The sequence below is a fragment of the Panthera tigris genome, chromosome B3, assembly GCF_018350195.1.
Source record: "Panthera tigris isolate Pti1 chromosome B3, P.tigris_Pti1_mat1.1, whole genome shotgun sequence".
Taxonomy (NCBI): domain Eukaryota; kingdom Metazoa; phylum Chordata; class Mammalia; order Carnivora; family Felidae; genus Panthera; species Panthera tigris.
Window position 1 is genome coordinate 72,013,046 of NC_056665.1, and position 16,284 is coordinate 72,029,329.

The 16,284-nt window shown below is 40.1% G+C and overlaps 1 protein-coding gene across 2 annotated transcripts; it reads right to left on the bottom strand.

Moving 5' to 3' along the window:
• Positions 1-273: 273 nt before the first annotated feature.
• On the bottom strand, positions 274-16,269 carry RAB2B (RAB2B, member RAS oncogene family). Of its 2 annotated transcripts, XM_007091332.3 has the most exons (8): positions 16,031-16,269; positions 15,733-15,804; positions 12,880-12,947; positions 7,703-7,785; positions 7,400-7,492; positions 3,393-3,504; positions 2,763-2,831; positions 274-1,916 (listed from the first exon to the last, which is right to left on the bottom strand). In XM_007091332.3, exons 1-8 carry the CDS (start codon positions 16,074-16,076, stop codon positions 1,809-1,811), a joined length of 651 nt encoding a protein of 216 aa, XP_007091394.1. In that variant the 5' UTR covers positions 16,077-16,269; the 3' UTR covers positions 274-1,808. The 2 variants fall into 2 exon arrangements, with proteins under 2 accessions (XP_007091394.1, XP_015397167.1); XM_015541681.2 differs by lacking the exons at positions 15,733-15,804; positions 16,031-16,269 and adding an exon at positions 15,300-15,700.
• Positions 16,270-16,284: the final 15 nt, after the last annotated feature.

The following is a 16,284-nucleotide window of genomic DNA, read 5'->3' on the forward strand; positions in this document are numbered from 1 at the left end:
GTGTTAACTATTATTACTACCACTGGGGGCAAAATACAGTATAAAATGAATGTATCTGCAAGTTGTGAGGAGCACCAGGTCATATATGGAAGTGTTCAATCATTATACTGCACACTGAAACTAATTTACACTGAATATTAACTGGAACTTAAACTAAAAAAAAAGAAATAAAAAGTATATCTCACGGAGGCTTCTTCCAATACTTTTGACACAATTTCCTAGAAGGAGAGTATCTATGTATGTCTGGGATAAAATCAGAAAGAACACATGAAATATGAGCAGTTGGATACATGCATATATTTAATAATGAAACAATTCGTCAACAACAAAAAAAATTAGAAAAATTCATGAGACCCTAGTGCTGTGGAAGAGAACGGGACATCAAGGCAAAAGATACAAAAACTGACCCAGAAGGCTGCTTGATGAGTGAAGCAAAGGCAGATTAGCTTAGTATTATATGCCCTTGAAAAGAAAAATGGCTAGAGAAGTACCCACTTATTTGACTGCGTGGAAGCAGACAGCCTTACTATATGCTGCATAGAATGGAGGCAAAGGGAGAAAGAGACAAGCGGGAAGAGCAATACGGAATCCAGGGTGGGCAGACCAGAAGAGACTGAGATAGTTACAAAAAGATACTGTAAGACCTTTTGTTTCCTCTGCAGTCTACAATAAACCTGTTCCAAGTCTTTAAGTATGTCAGTCAAATCCAATGATCACATAATGAATAGCACTAGGCATTGTGAAGGAATAGTGGAGGGTGTGGTTTACAAAAGTAAAGGGATAACATGGTTCCTGCTCTCAAGGAGCTTACAACCTACATAGGAGACAGATTCCACACAGAAAACAACTACAAAACAAATTTACAAAGTAACATAAATATAAATAAATATACAAATGAGTAAACAACATACGAAAGCTCATAGGGTACTGCGTCAATAATTATTTAGAAGTCCCTAGGTCAAAGAAGGCTTTCTGAAGGAAAAATTTTTGGACTGAGTATGTTAGCAGAGAGTAGGGCATGTGCAAAGGCATATAAGTGGAAGTATATATGTCATGTCCAGTAAGCAGATTAGCTTGATTAGAGTAGAAAGTCTAAACAGGTCTCATTAAGAAGTGTGATGAAACAGTAAGGGTTTAATTTGGTGAAAGAGACTGTAGTGTTAGGTCTGGTCCCTAAAACAAAACAAATGGGGAAAGAGGTTTTCTTTAGGTAATAATAATAAGTAGCCACAGGTCCAGGAGCAACTCCACTGCTCTCCCCAAAGTTTTGTAGTTAACTCCGAGACAGAGAAACTAGCAATGGGATGGTGAAGTATTCAGCATCCTTGAGCAGTTCAAGCAGAAGGAAGTGCCCTCTACAAGAACTCTTAGACAAAGTGGCAAGTACAAACAATCAATAAAATTCCTAGAGGATCCACCATCCAAAGGTCAGCCAGTCAGATCCCAGGAAAATCAAGTGCTCAAGCAGAATGTCTTCAACCCTTGTTACTAATTCTTGGTGGGGAGCAAATTGTATATGCTTACAAAAGAATTTATTTTTCAGCTACCATGACAATCGACTCTGATCCTAAGATTTTAGAAATTAAAATAGGAGGATGAGAAGAGCCCTAATCTATAGGGAATGCTCACGTCCCTGAAGAAGGACAGGTCAGTAAGGGCCCAAATTCTTCCCTGGTCTTTAAGTGGAAAGGCAAAACATCACACCTTGAAAAGAGGCTTTTCTCAGCCAAAGCAAGTTAAGACCTCTTTCTTTAAGCCTATTGATCTGAAGCTGTTCCAGGAAGGAAAAAAGAGTCCAGGCCAGATATTCAGCAGCAGCCAGAATTGGACCCTATTTCACTAGAGCTCCGCTGGGAGGCGCTGGGTCCCACTGACGTTGAAATACACTGCTGAGGACCAATCTTGATGCCATTTGCCTGGAAAAGAAAAGAGGCAAGAGTTCCCACCTCAGTGCTAAAGTACATTGGAGAGAAAGGTGGGTGGGGGGGTTGAGCTAAATGGGTGATGGGCATTAAGGAGGGCACCTTGTTTTGATGAGCACTGGGTGTTGTATGTAAGTGATGAATCACTAAATTCTACTCTTGAAACCAATGTTACACTGTATGTTAATTCAAATTTAAATAAAAACTTGAAACAAAAAAAAAATAATAATAAAGTAAATGGGAGAAAGAAGAGGCACAAAAAGAAAAATCATTAATGACATTTTCTAGAAGCAGATATGGCTTTGGCTCTTAACCATATGCCCTAGGCAGACTGTTGTGGAACAATAACTGTCAACAATAAAGATGTGATGACCAGCTCAGGTAACAAGTGACCCTTGTGCCCATTTTTAAGGAGACTGTTCTACTTGGGTTTCATAGCCATGTGCAGAATCAGGATGAGATCAGGTAAGAGTAGGAGGAGGCAAAGAATGATGTTAGCATAGAATTCTTTTTGTTTTGCCCCAGAATTTGCTTTACAGAAATGGCCCTGTTGAGCAGTTAGGAAATACACCACCCCTAAACTCTAAGATGCTAAAAACTGAGGTTGCAAAGAAAACCTCCTGTACTATAGTATAACCTTTTAGATTGCCAACTAATAACCTCTTTAAAAAAGAGAAAATGATGACAGGTTTTTGTGTCCATATATAAAAAAGATAAAGTATGAACTGGCATAGCTTCAAACAGCATGATGTTAGAAAGGAAATGCTTACATTCTAGGGGGGTTTCTTGTCCTCTTCAACAGAAAGCAAAGTTAACTGTCGGTTCCCCACCCATTCTCACCTCATTGTGAACATCAAATAAACCCTGCTGGATCTTCCTATATATTTCTTTGGCTGTGTTAATGAAGGCCTAAAGGAAACATAAATCGTATTATTAGGGTCAAGTTTAGGTAGAAAATTAAGAAAAACAAATGCAAGTATTATTCCTATTTGGATTTCTAAGGTGAATTAGGAACCATTAAGAGACCAGAGTAAAAATACAGAAGGTCCCCCAAAGTCTCTGTTTCAAAATGAAAAAAGGGACTGAATATATGGTATTTTGATACTAACCCAAGATGTTCCTAGATTGGCACCTTCTCCAAATAAAACATGCTCTGTTCTCAATTAGTTACTAAAGATAGTCAGTAGCAGGCTTCAGAATAACTACAATAGAACCCATTAGACCCTCCAACTAAAATATTTACAAGCAATGTGGAATCTAATCCACTTATTAATGTTACCCAAGGCAAAAGTTAAACCGTAGGAATCAAGGCCCAAAAAATGCAACAATTCCCTTAAAGGGAGATACATGATCACTGTGACCACAAGACATCCTTCCTTTACTTATGTCTTCTAAAAGAGAATTCTGAATAAAAGGATAAAGATACGGTGTCATCTCTGAAAAGTTTTCCCTACTTTCCCCAAGTAGTACCTCTTCAACATTGCAGGCTGTTTTGGCTGAAGTTTCCATGAAGATAAGTCCATGCTCCCGGGCAAAGGCCTCTCCTTCTTCTCTCTTCACATCCCTACGGGACTCTAAGTCACTGCAAGAGAGTAGTTGAGGAGAAAACTCAAAAAAGATCCAAGTGAAAGAAGAAACTCTTATTTTAAAAGAATCCTAGTTAGAATCCTTCAACCACCAGTTAATACGTCACGAACGCATATCCTATAGGACATTCTCTTGTACAGGGTTAATGATTTCTGTAGCCTCCTGGAAAATGGTTCTTCAAATTCATGACAGCTACTGTAAGGTTGAGACCAATACCTTACTCTATTATAGAGAAAAAGGTTTATAAATGGATAGGGCAAGCCCCATAGTTCCTCAAGGCTTCTTGTGCCCTATGCTTCTTTTTGGAATGAGATCCAGTGAGAGCCAAGGGAAGAAGATGAAAAGGGACTTGCAGTTGTTAGAAAGTAAAGTTACAGATGTCCATCCCATAGCAGTGTCTTTTTCTTTTACTAGAATCAACCCACAAGAATAAAGTGTGTCAGGAGTAAGAACACAGTTGCCTTCTCACTAGTCTCACTGTTAACATATGTAATCGCAGTTTACCACCACAAAAATAAAAGATTCAGAGAAAAATGAGATGTATAAAATTAGGTGATATGAGGGGTAAGAAGGTGGAGCCATGGACTGAGAAAAGCAATTAAGTGGCATGGAAAGACCTTCTGACAAGACAGGACAAAGGCTGCAGACAAAGGTAAGGATGGATTGTGTAACTGTCATTTTTCTAACTGGAAATTTGCATTTTGGAGGTTTCCAGTTTTCCAACCATGAAAAGAAATCAAGGAGTAAGTCCAGTGAAGAACAACAAATCTACCAACTGCGTATTTATCATTCACCAGCTGTGTGAAGACCAGGGAAGAACTATCCATCTAAACGTCCACCTCTAGCCCAGACACCCCTCTAAACTCCCAGACCTGTTATCCACTTGTCAGTTCTTCGTTTCCAGTCTGATGTATAAAAGGCACCTCAAACATAAATCAAAATAGAACTTGATCTTTTCCCTCTTTTTGCCCAAACTGCTTCCGCCCCAGGCTTCCACATCTCCATACAGGGCACAAGCTAAAACCAAGATGTTGTTATTATTTTTTAATGCTTATTTATTTTGAGATAGAGCACGCGCCCACAAGAGCAGCGGAGGGGTAGAGAGAAATGGAGAGACAGGGAGAGAGAGAGAGAATCCCAAGCAGGCTCCCCGCCGTCAGCGAGGAGCCTGAATGAGGGGCTCGATCCCACCAACCATGAGATCATGACCTGAGCCGAAATCAAGAGTCAGAGACTTAGCTGACCGAGCTACCTGGGCACCCCACAAGACGTTATTTTAACAGCTTTTCCTTCTTCACTCCAAATACCCAATCCTTCCCAAAGTGAGGAACTTCCAAACTGCACCTTAACGCCATCCTGGTGTCACCACCTGAGTTCCCGCCACCATTCTCATTTGGACTACTGAAACTGACCTCCCACTTCAACCCCTCGAGGGAGCTCTTAAGATCTAATCAAGCCACATCTCTCCTGACAACTCTTAAAAGCTTCCTACTGTGTTTAGAATAAAATCCACACTTCTCCCTAAGGCCTGAAAGAGCTACAAGACCTGGCTCCTGCCTACCTTCCCAATCCCACCTTGCAACATTCCCCCTGATTCATCCCAACCATACTTTTTTTTAATTTTTAATGTTTATTTTTGAGAGAGAGACAGACAGAAGGGAGTGGGGAGGGGCAGAGAAAGAGGGAGACACAAAGTCTGAAACAGGCTCCAGGCTCCGAGCTGTCAGCACAGAGCCCAATGTGGGGCCCAAAACCACGAACTATGAGATCATGACCTGAGCCGAAGTTGGACGCTTAACTTCTTTCAATACCTAATTTCTTTCAATACCATAACCTTGCTAAGGTTCTTCCCAGTTCAAGGCTTTAAGTTTGTTCTCCCTGATACCTTTTTCTTTTTTTAAACTTTGCCCACTGAACTCTTACCTATTCTTCAGATTCTGGCTTGTCACCCTTAATTAAAAATAGGTACCCTGTCATTCTCTTCTATAGCACCTTTTTCTACCTTCACTGCATTTCTCACAATTTGTAATTAGATACAAATCCTTCTATATTTAATATTTATGTCTCCACTAGACTATAAGCTCCAAAAGACCACTGGCATGACTCTCTTTTTTCTCACCTTATAAACTCAGGGTCTGGCGAATAGACATCTAAAACATAGTTCCAATAAATTAGCACAATTAGTCTGTGGCCACAGTTCTCAAATGCTGCACTCTAGGCATTACTATGAACTCATAAGGGTGCCATAGGATACTTTGAATTTTCAAGGGTGGGGCACCTGGGTTGGTAAGCATCTGACTTCGGCTCAGGTCCTGATCTCAAGTTTTGTGAGTTGGAGCCCCACATCAGGCTCTCTGCTGTCAGCGCAGAGCCTGCTTTGGATCTTCTCCCCCCGCCGCCCCTCCCCTGCTCATGCTCTCTCTCTTTCTCAAAAATAAACAACTTAAAGAAGCAAATAAATTTTCTTGGGAAACAGTTAACACTTGCCGTCAGAACACCACATGAATTACAAGCCTAAGACAGTTTGCGATGTCGCTGTCACATCACAATAGATCCCGTTCAACATTTGCCTGTGTTTGTATAACCTCAGTTTTTGGCAGCTGCTTGATAAAAAGTACAAAATCAATTTGGAACAGAAAATGAGAGTGGCAATGACCAATCTTGATTCCAACTTTGAGAAGTTGTACAGTCCTGACAGGCACACCCAAGTCATTGGTAAGTAATTATGGACATTTAAGGATGAAATTAAAATTTTTTCTTTCATGTTTTCCATTTTCAAAGTCACCACGTCATAATGACAAAAAGACTTATGTTGTTTAGATGTGTTTAATAACAAAACTGTTGGGCATTTCTTTTGGCCTATGGGTGCCACAGAAAACTTACTCCGAATAAAAAGTGTTGCTGAGGCTGTGGAGAAATTGGAACCCTAGGGTGTGGCTGGTAGGAATATAAAATTGTACAGCAAGTAGGAAAAACAGTATGGCAGTGCCTCAAAAAAGTAAACCTATAATTTTGATAAGATCCAGCAATTCCACTTCTGTAATTCAAAGAAATGAAAGCAGGGACCCAAACAGGTATGTGTATACTGATGGTGATGGCAGCATTATTCACAATAGCCAAGACAGAAGCAACCCCAGTGTCTATCAACACCTAAATAACAAAATGGGGCGAGTAACACACAAAAGAGTACCACTCATCCTTAAGAAGGAGGGGGGCACCTGGGTGGCTCAGTTGGTTAAGCGTCCAATTTTGGCTCAGGTCATGATCTCACAGTTCACGAGTTCCCCCCACGTTGGGCCCTGCACTGACAGTTGCAGACAGCTGCCTGGGATTCTCTCTCTCTCTCCCTCTCTCTCTGCCTCTCCCCCACTCTCTCCCTCTCTCAAGATAAATAAAATTAAAAGAGAAAAAAAAAGGAAGGAAATTCTGACACATGCTACATTATGAATGAACCTTGAGGTCATCATGGTAAATGAAATATGCCAGTCACAAAAGGACAAATATTATGATTCCACAGAAATGAGATGCCTAGAGTAGTCAAATTCATGGAGACAGAAAGCAGAATGGTGATTGCCAGGGCCTGGTGAGATGGAGAATGCAGTTAGCAGTTAATGCGTACAGGGTTTCAGATGGGAAGATGAAAGGTTCTGGACTCAAATGGTGGTGATGGCTACAAAACAATGTGAATATGCTTAATGCCACAAAACTGTATACTTAAAAATGGTTAAAATAGTAAATTCTACATTATGTACATTTTACAATAATTTTTTTTTTTTTTTTTTTTTTTACTAAGAGTGCTACAAACCAAAGAAGTTTAGGGACCAAGTGATTTAATATCCACAGAGCACTTATATGACTTCTGCTTAGTATTTCTACAAATAAAATTTCACCTTTTATTCCCAATCAGCATGATAACCATGTTGGAGCTGGAGTGTTGCCGGGCATCCTCTAACCAGGAAGTCAGGTGGTTGAAGGTTTCACGCCTACAGCAGAAAAGTTTAGAAAGTCACAGGCCCATTTCAAAATGCCAAAGTAATTCCGAAACGCTTGGCAAAAGAGGGAAATACATGTGTAAAGAAAAATACTAGAAAAGCCATTCCTCTTTAGCATTCTTAACAGAATCAGTCTATAGAAAAGAAAAAGATTTCGAGGCCATCAGGGAAAGTCCCTCCCGCCCACTTGACCTGACTCACCGTGTGATATCATACACTAGCAGGGCTCCAGCTGCGCCCCTGTAGTAGGAACGGGTGATGGAACGGAAGGATTCTTGCCCGGCCTTTCCCACCAACACAGCAACAAAAAAAATCCCAACAAAATCAGGTTATTTCCAGAGAAATTACTTGATCCCATGCCAGTCAACCACAAAGGACTAAATTTTAAGAACTTCTCTTAGGGCGCCTGGGTGGCTCAGTCGGTTAAGTGTCATGATCGCAGGTCATGATCTAATGGTTTGTGAGTTCGAGCCCTGCTCCGGGCTCTGTGCTGACAGCTCAGAGCCTGGAGCCTGCTTTGGATTCTGTGTCTCCCTCTCTCTCTTTCTCTGCCCCTCCCCCACTTGTGCTCTCTCTCTCTCAAAAACAAATAAACATTACAAAAAATTTTTTTTTAAAACAACTTCTCTTAACAGAGGTAGAGAAAGGAAACCTGACTTCCCAGGGGGATGTCCAGGTGGGAAATTAACATTTTTCAATGAAAACACAGTTGACATTAGGGGTGGGTCAATTATTCCTGTGACACTGTCCATCAAAAAAGAATGTTTAGCTTCCCTGGCTCCCAGTCACACCCCATGGTCAGTATGACCATCAAAAGACATTCCCATACATTTTCCAATGTCCCATAGGACAGAACAACTGGAAACAGGACTAGAAACTCAAAGAGCATTTTCAATCGCAACATGACATTGAACACACCACATTAACTTTTCTGTTTGCATTCTTTTATCTGTAAAAAAGAAACTTATCTTAGAACGCCAACACCCTGTCTAATGAAAGTTTCATTCCAATGGGTCAGTGTAGAAAAGTGGTCAGATACAAAGCACTTAAATTTGGCATATCCTAATTGACATTTACTGTTCCACTACTAAAGGCAGGACTACCAAGACATCCCCTGCTGGGATCTTGTCAGGGCAAATAAGAATCAGAAACAGGGAAAGAAACCTAGGGCCCAGGACAGTTTTCCTTAAAAAACCCAACATTCACACTCTAATTTCATTTCCAATAGGGGCCAAGATATTTATAACTGACCTATTTATTAATGCCCCCATATACTGGGTACTTTTGCTTTCTTGATGGAATAGTTTTATTTTTTTCCCCTCATAGAAAGCAAAAGCATCTATTAAATAACTATTTTATTATTAATAATATCCTGGTATTTAACCTGTCCTATTACAAAAGTCTTCACATTCTTGGGCTGGCTCAGTCGGTAGAGCATCCAACTCTTGATCTTGGGGTGGTGAGTTCAATCCTCATGCTGGGTGTAAAGATTACTGAAATAAATAAATCCTTAAAAAAGAAAATTTTCACATTCTTGAAATCATTTATCCTCATATCCCTACGTAAAGGTTAGGAAGAAAGACTACTATTCATATTTTAAAGATGGGAAAACTAAAATGTGAGATGAGGAAAAAATGGCTTTCTCATAGTATACTAACAATAACAAGGAATGCTAATAATAATATAAATGGGGAAATTCAGGCTCAGAACGGTAACTGGTCAAAAGTTATAAAATCTATAAATACTGAATCCATATTTAAACTTAGGATGTTAGTGCATCCTAGCATAAAACTTTGCTCTCCTAGCCATTATATCATACAATCTAAACACATGGGTTTGAACATGAGAAGAGAGTTCCAGTATGTTAATTCTAAGGTTACGTTTCCCACAATAAGAAACTCTCTTTTCACAAGAATCATACAAATGTTTTAGTGAGTTGTATGCCTGTTAGAACACCCAAATCAAAAATAATTCTAAAGAGTTTTGTTGGTAATATTAACAATACTTTTAAGATGTAAAACATACTTTTTCTCTGCAAGAGCTCACTTAACGTTTTATTTAGTCCCTAATAGTTTTAGGTCTTAAACTGATTCCCATTTTGATTTTACCTTACTTTTTCTCCTCTTCTGCTATTGTTGAAAGGCCCCTTCGTCCCTGTGGCCTTCTAGGAACTAAAAGGGAAAGCTTGAGGCAGGCCTATGTGATAATTGAAGCACATGGCAGCGTTTAACTTTAGCAGCTAAAAATACTTCCAGGGGCTCATCAGAAAATGCTGTTTAAAACCATATCCCTTTACTTTTTCATCTCAGTCCAGTTTATGAACCTTTGTTGAGACAATAAGCTAGAAAGAGTGAGTGGCTCAATTTGGGCTGGTCTGCATTGGTTTGAGGTTCTCTTTGTCCAACCCCATTAAAAACATCTAAAGGAGCAAAGAATTAAGATGGAGCAAAGAACAGCAAAGAATTAAATTTTTGTTTTTACCAGCACAGCACTGTAAATGCATTTTTCTCCCTTATAATTTTCTTAATAACATTTTCTTTTCTCTAGTTTACTTTATTAAAAGGAACAGTATATAATACATCTAACACACGAAGTATGGTTTAATTAACTATTTACGTTATGGGTAAGCCTCTGGTCAAATGTTTTTAGTACTTAAGTGGTTTTTTTTTGGGGGGGGTCAAAAGTTATACACAGATTTTCGACTATATGGGGGTCAATACCCCTAACCCCCATGTTGTTTAAGGGTCAACTGTAGTTTGAAGTATCAATTCCTACAAAGTCAGATAGGCCCATTTCCTAAAAATCAAAATACATTCTAAAGTAAAATACAAGTGAATTCAGGATTGACGAGTATTTTATACTAAGTACAGTACAATGTCTCTCTTCAGTTAGCATGAGTTATTTGGGCAACTCTATGTACAGAATGAAAGAAGATAAAAAGTAATATGGTTTTCTAGGTGCATCTGGCTGATTTATTTGGTGTAACATATAACTCTTGATCTCAGGGTCATGAGTTCAAGCTCCAAGTTGAGCGTAGAGCCTACCAAAAAAAAAAAAAAAAAAAAAAAGTCCTATGGCTCTCTAAATCCTTACCAATTACCAGAACAGTGACAACAAAAAACTCTGGATAACCTGATCTCTTTAAAAAACACCCTTCATGGTAATCCCTGAATATTTTCATGTAGGATGGCTTTGGGAGTGAGAGAATGAGGTCAACAAAGTGGGAAACCAAGGTGGGTAAGCAATGATAAGATCAGGGCTGACAAGGGAGAAATGATCAGACTTATCCAGAGTAGCAGACAAGAAACACATCACATTATAGGCAAGAATCTCTTAGAAATTTCAAACAGAAAACCCCAGTATGCTGAAACCTGGTATCTTTTTATGATTCAACAAAGATTAGTTCAATCTCAAAACAATTATTAAAAGGGAACAGAAAAAAGGCCAGTTGCATCATCAGGCCATATGGTCCTTGAGGAGCCTGTCAACAGAGCAGTGGCTCTCAACTTTCTTATTTTATGATCCAATACGTCTCATGTTATACCAGGTAAGGGAAAAAAAAAAGCAAAAAAAGCAAAAGCCAGCAAGCCAACACTTTGACATTCTCCTAACCGTGACCATACCGCTGTCAGCTATTGGGTCTCCTGGCACGAAAACATCCATTTCTTGAAATGGTAAAGGTTTAAGTTAAAAGGACTACCAGTCTTGACATCTATAGGTTTCATTCTTTGTGACGTCCTCAGAATTTGTCCTGTGGCCTCTTTAGGAGGTCATATCTTTGTGGGAAATATAAAAACCAGGAGATAATAAAAGGAGAGTTGCAACATACCCATTTCAGTTAATAGTGACAACAAACCCCTGGGTCACAACAATAAAAGAAAGCAAAGAACAAGTGACAGCTGCTTAAGAAATATATGAACTTAACCTTAATAAAAAACATAGAATAATATCTCTTAGGCTTAATTGGGAGGAAAAGACTAGAGACAAACTAGCCAAAAAACAAGTTTGGAAGATTTAGAGTTATGTGGATAGTTCTTCCACTAATAGAGATGTAAAGTTATTCATGTTCCTATAATTAGGGCAAGCCACTAAGGGGAGATGTAAGTCTGTTCAGAAAGGCAAAAGGTTATTAAAATACTTGCAAATACAACCAAATAATGTATGAGAGAACATCATCCTAGTTGAAAACACCTAATAAATCAGTGCATCCAAAAGTGGTAACAACCTTGGAGACTACCAGAAAAAGACTCTGCATAAAGAGCCTAGAGCAGCAAGTTAACTGACAGTTGACCCTGGAACAATGCAAGAGTTAGGAAGCCTAACCCCCATGCAATTAAAATTCCTCCAACTTTGACTCCTCCAAACCTTAACTGCTAATAACCTACTGTTGATCAGAAGTCTCACCCGATATATAACGTGTTGATCAACATATACTTTGTATGTTATATGTATTAATTTTTTTCTTAATGTTCGGGTTTTTAAAAATTTTTTTTTGATGTTTATTTATTTTTGAGAGACAGAGACAGAATATGAGTGGGTTAGGGGCAGAGAGAGAGGGAGACACAGAATCTGAAGCAGGCTCCAGGCTCCAAGCTGTCAGCACAGAGCCCAACATGGAGCTCAAACTCACGAGCTGTGAGATCACGACCTGAGCAGAAGTCAGATGCTCAACCGACTGGGCTACCCAGGCGCTCCAATGTTTACTTATTTCTGAGACGGAGACAGAGTATAGAGTAGGTGAGGGGCAGAGAGAGAGGGAGACACAGAATCTGAAGCAGGCTCCAGGCTCTGAGCTGTCAGAGCCCAATGAGGGGCTCGAATCCACCAACTGTGAGATCATGACCTGAGCTGAAGTCGGACACTTAACCAACTAAGCCACCCAGGCGCCCTCTGCCCCTCCACCCCCTCCAAAAAAAAAAAAAAAAAACAAACCTAATTCCCACAGCTAGGTCTACTTTGCCGTGATTTTATGCATGTACAACAAAAACAAAACCACCACCACAGATTTGTGTATGTTTATGTATCTGAACACACAGAACAAGTCTGAAAGTACAAGCACTGAAGCATTCATACTGGTTTATTCTGGTTAGGCAGAAACCAGGATTGGAAGGAAGAAGAGGTTTGTGTGTGTAAAGGGGACATTCACATTTTACTCTACAGCTTTTAATTTTACTAGGACAAATACATTACTTGGGCTATTTAAAACAAAAACACAAAGACAGGCATTCAGAATTCATAACTGTAACAAATGAAAGTGAAAACTCTTTTCCTACTCTCAACTCCACCATCAGCCCCTCTCTAGTCCTCTGCCCCGGGGCATCAGCCTTTACTGTTGTTTGGATCTTAGTCAGGGACTGAGTTATCCTGTTCTCTCTCACCGTATCCCAGATTTGCAGCTTGATTTGTTTTCCATCAATGTTGACCATACGGGCCCCAAACTCCACACCTGTCAGTGAAGAGCAAAAGAAGGAATGTGATTTTCATGAACATCACCCACATTGAGAGGTTCATGTTCTTCCCCAGTGTGGTGACTCATCCTCTGTCTGCCCTCAGTACCACTAAACCCATTACCGCTATTTGCTACAGTTAATTTTGTGTTCCTTGAGTTTCCGTTTTCCTTTCAGAATTAAAAACCGTGTTCCAGATGATAATGACCTCAGGAATGTAACCAAAAAGCAGATGTGGAGATACCACTAATTAAGAAATCAAGTAGAAACAGTGAATAAATTTTTAGTAATATGAACACTTAAATTTGATTAGTAGTGTTTAATTTTCCGACTTTTTTAAACAAATATGTTAAGATTAAAAAAATATATATTTCCTAACATTTTCTCACTCTCTAGTCCAGTATTTCCAGTATTTTTGCAATTCTGTAATTTTTTATTTGAGAAAAGAGCCCACCTAAGAAACAGGTTCTCAAGAGTGATACATTTCAGATCTCCAATGATTCCCAAAGTTCACCAGAAAATAGCTTTCCTCATAGTACGGAAACCGACAGTCTGGATAAAGGTTTTGGCTTACCTGGTATTCACCTTTTTTTCTCCCCCCATGTTTATTTTTGAGAGAGTGTAAGTGGGGGAGGGGCAGAGAGAGGAACACACAGAATCCAAAGCAGGCTTTAGGCTCTGAGCTGTCAGCACAGAGCCCAACACAGGGCTCGAACTCACGAACCATGAAACCATGACTTGAGCTGAAGTCAGACACTTAACTGACTGAGCCAGGTGTCCCAGCATTCATCTTCTTTCAAGTAATGTCAGAACAAAACTTAAAATCGAAGGTCGCTCACACTGAAAATACTTGATTGTAAGTCAGACAATTTGTCCTATTTTCTATTTTTATATAGTACTTTACTAGAGAATTCTGATTTCCAAGTAAGAAAGAGCACTAATTTAGGATCTGCTAAAAGGCTGATAGGTGTCTATTCACTGGCCCCATGCACAATACTATCTGGAGTATCTCTCTCAACTCTAAGATGCTGCAATCAAAAGAAAGATATAGGGTCGCCTGCATGACTCAGTCGGTTGACTTCAGCCCAGGTCATGATCCCACGTTTCATGGGTTCAAGCCATGTGTCCGGCTCTGTGCTGTCAGCTCAGAGCCTGGAGCCTGCTTCAGATTCTGTGTCTCCCTCTCTCTCTGCCCCTCCCCCACTCTATCTCCCAAAAATAAACATTAAAACAAAAAAGATGTAAAAAATGTTTCCTACTACTCTAGACTGTCTCATCACGCACAGTGATAGTTACTGAAAAAAGTCACTAGATTTTTTTTCTTTCTGTACAATAGAATGGAATTTCAATGGTGAAGAATTAAAAAATAAAACTTGACTTTTATGCAACTTCCCCCAGTTATGCACTCAGAGATCCTTGTATTTTGCACATATTTTCTATCCAACTGCCTTACCTTGGTATACAAGACTGAATTCGGAAAGAAACAGAGCCTATGTATGACTCTAGCAAAAACCTGATCACGTCATTCCTCCATTTTAAAATGTCATTACCTTCAGCTGTTTCAAAACATGGTCTTTAATATATTCTCCAACTTTATTTTTTGCCAGTGTCCACTTTAAACTTCATGCTGCAGCCATATTAAATTCCTTTCAGTTTTCCAAAGATAGACTGATCTCTGTCATTCCTGAGCATTTGCAAATAATATTCCCTCTTGCTCTGACCACTTTTCCATCTTGACAAGCCCTTTGCCTGGCTAACTCTGTTCATTCCATTTTCAGCCTTTCCAGAACAAAGTGCAGATTCTCCTCCCCATTTGCCATAGGAATTTACTTATCAGTATCTGTCCCCAGCCCCACCTCCTACATCAGAAGACTATAAACTACTTACGGGCAGGCACAATGTTTGCCTGGTTAAGCACTGTATCAATAGGTTAAGCACCTATTACAGTGTGGCTGTTCACTTCTTATTAACTTACAAAGATATTTTCCTATTGATGTTATCCTCTAAATCCTTTTCTGACTCCATGAGTTATTTGGCTCTGAACAGGGCGTTTGGGAGCAGAAGTAGCTTCAGATGTCAATAAGGTGGGATTTGAAACGTAGCAATATGATAAAAACGGGAGTTAACGATTTTACTCAGAAACTATATTTGCATGGCAAGAAGGTTAGTTTCATATATATTCCTCATCTGGGGTAGGGTTAATGTAGATTATGCCAAAGGGGCTGTGAAGGCTCCAGCGGGCCCTATCTTAACACAAATGTGCAGCGAACATTTATGCTTCCCATGATCACCACTGTGATTCTGGAACTCTAGCACACTCTTTTGTTTAAAAGCTTTTAGTTTTCACCTACCTTTTAACTCTAAGTCTGGGATGGTTCTTCAAATTTACTTCTTCCTCTCCAACACACAAAAATCTGTATGTTGGTGATTACTTTGAAAAACATACGTGAGGTTAGCACTAGTTTATCACAAAACAAGGTCGGTTTTTTAATAAGTAGTTAAGTTTCCGTGGAATTCTTCATAAACATATTTGTGGGGGGAATCCTACAGCAATGAATCCATACCTCATGCCCATCTCTTAAGTTACCTTTCAATTATTTACTCCCCATTACACTACTCCCCATTTATCAGCATTTGGTTAGTCATTCTTAATTTAACGTAACTCTGGACTAGCTTAAAAATAGGAAGACGTAACTTTTTACTTCGAACACTGAAGGCTGCTAACTTTCCATTTCAGCTAGTCAGGTTTCAGTTCTCTCTTCTGGGACAAGTAGATGGACTTACCTATTGTGAGGTCGTGGACAGGCTGGAACCGCTTGTCCGTAAACTGCAGGAGGAGACATGACTTCCCCACACCTAAATGAGGAAGACGCACGTTCTAAGACTCACGCGTCCCAAGAACAATCTCGAGTCAGGCCGTCCGGGGCTGGGGAAGGGGAGCTCCGAGCCCCGCCCCCGGCCGCCCCGCCCCCGCCCGCACTTCACTTAATCGCCCAGCCCACTAAATGAGCCCCGCCCCACGCCCCAGTTTGTGAGCTTCGGATCCCCGCCCCAGCCGTGAGGGCAGTCGCCCGCAGCTCACCTGTGTCCCCGATGATGATGTACTTGAAGAGATAAGCATAAGTCATGGTCCCGTTTCCTCTGGATTCCGGGTCCGCCCGACTTCTACAGCCACTTACCTCCGGCCTCTCTAGCCGCTCAATCTACCGATTTCTGGCCCCTCTAGCCCAGATCACGTCTCTATTGCCCTCCCCTGAAATCCTCTCTCGGTCCGTGCGACTGTAATAACCATACAGCACCTCCAGGGACGCCTCTAAAACTTCTACTTGCCATTAT

Excerpts from the sequence above, each read along its gene's own strand:
- RAB2B (XM_007091332.3), bottom strand. The coding sequence starts at position 16,076 with ATGACTTATGCTTATCTCTTCAAGTACATCATCATCGGGGACACAG. Across the intron at positions 12,948-15,732 it reads TGTCCACGACCTCACAATAG|GTGTGGAGTTTGGGGCCCGT; the intron begins GTAAGTCCATCT and ends CTTCACTGACAG. Across the intron at positions 3,505-7,399 it reads ATGCTGATTGGGAATAAAAG|TGACTTAGAGTCCCGTAGGG; the intron begins GTGAAATTTTAT and ends ACTCTCTTGCAG.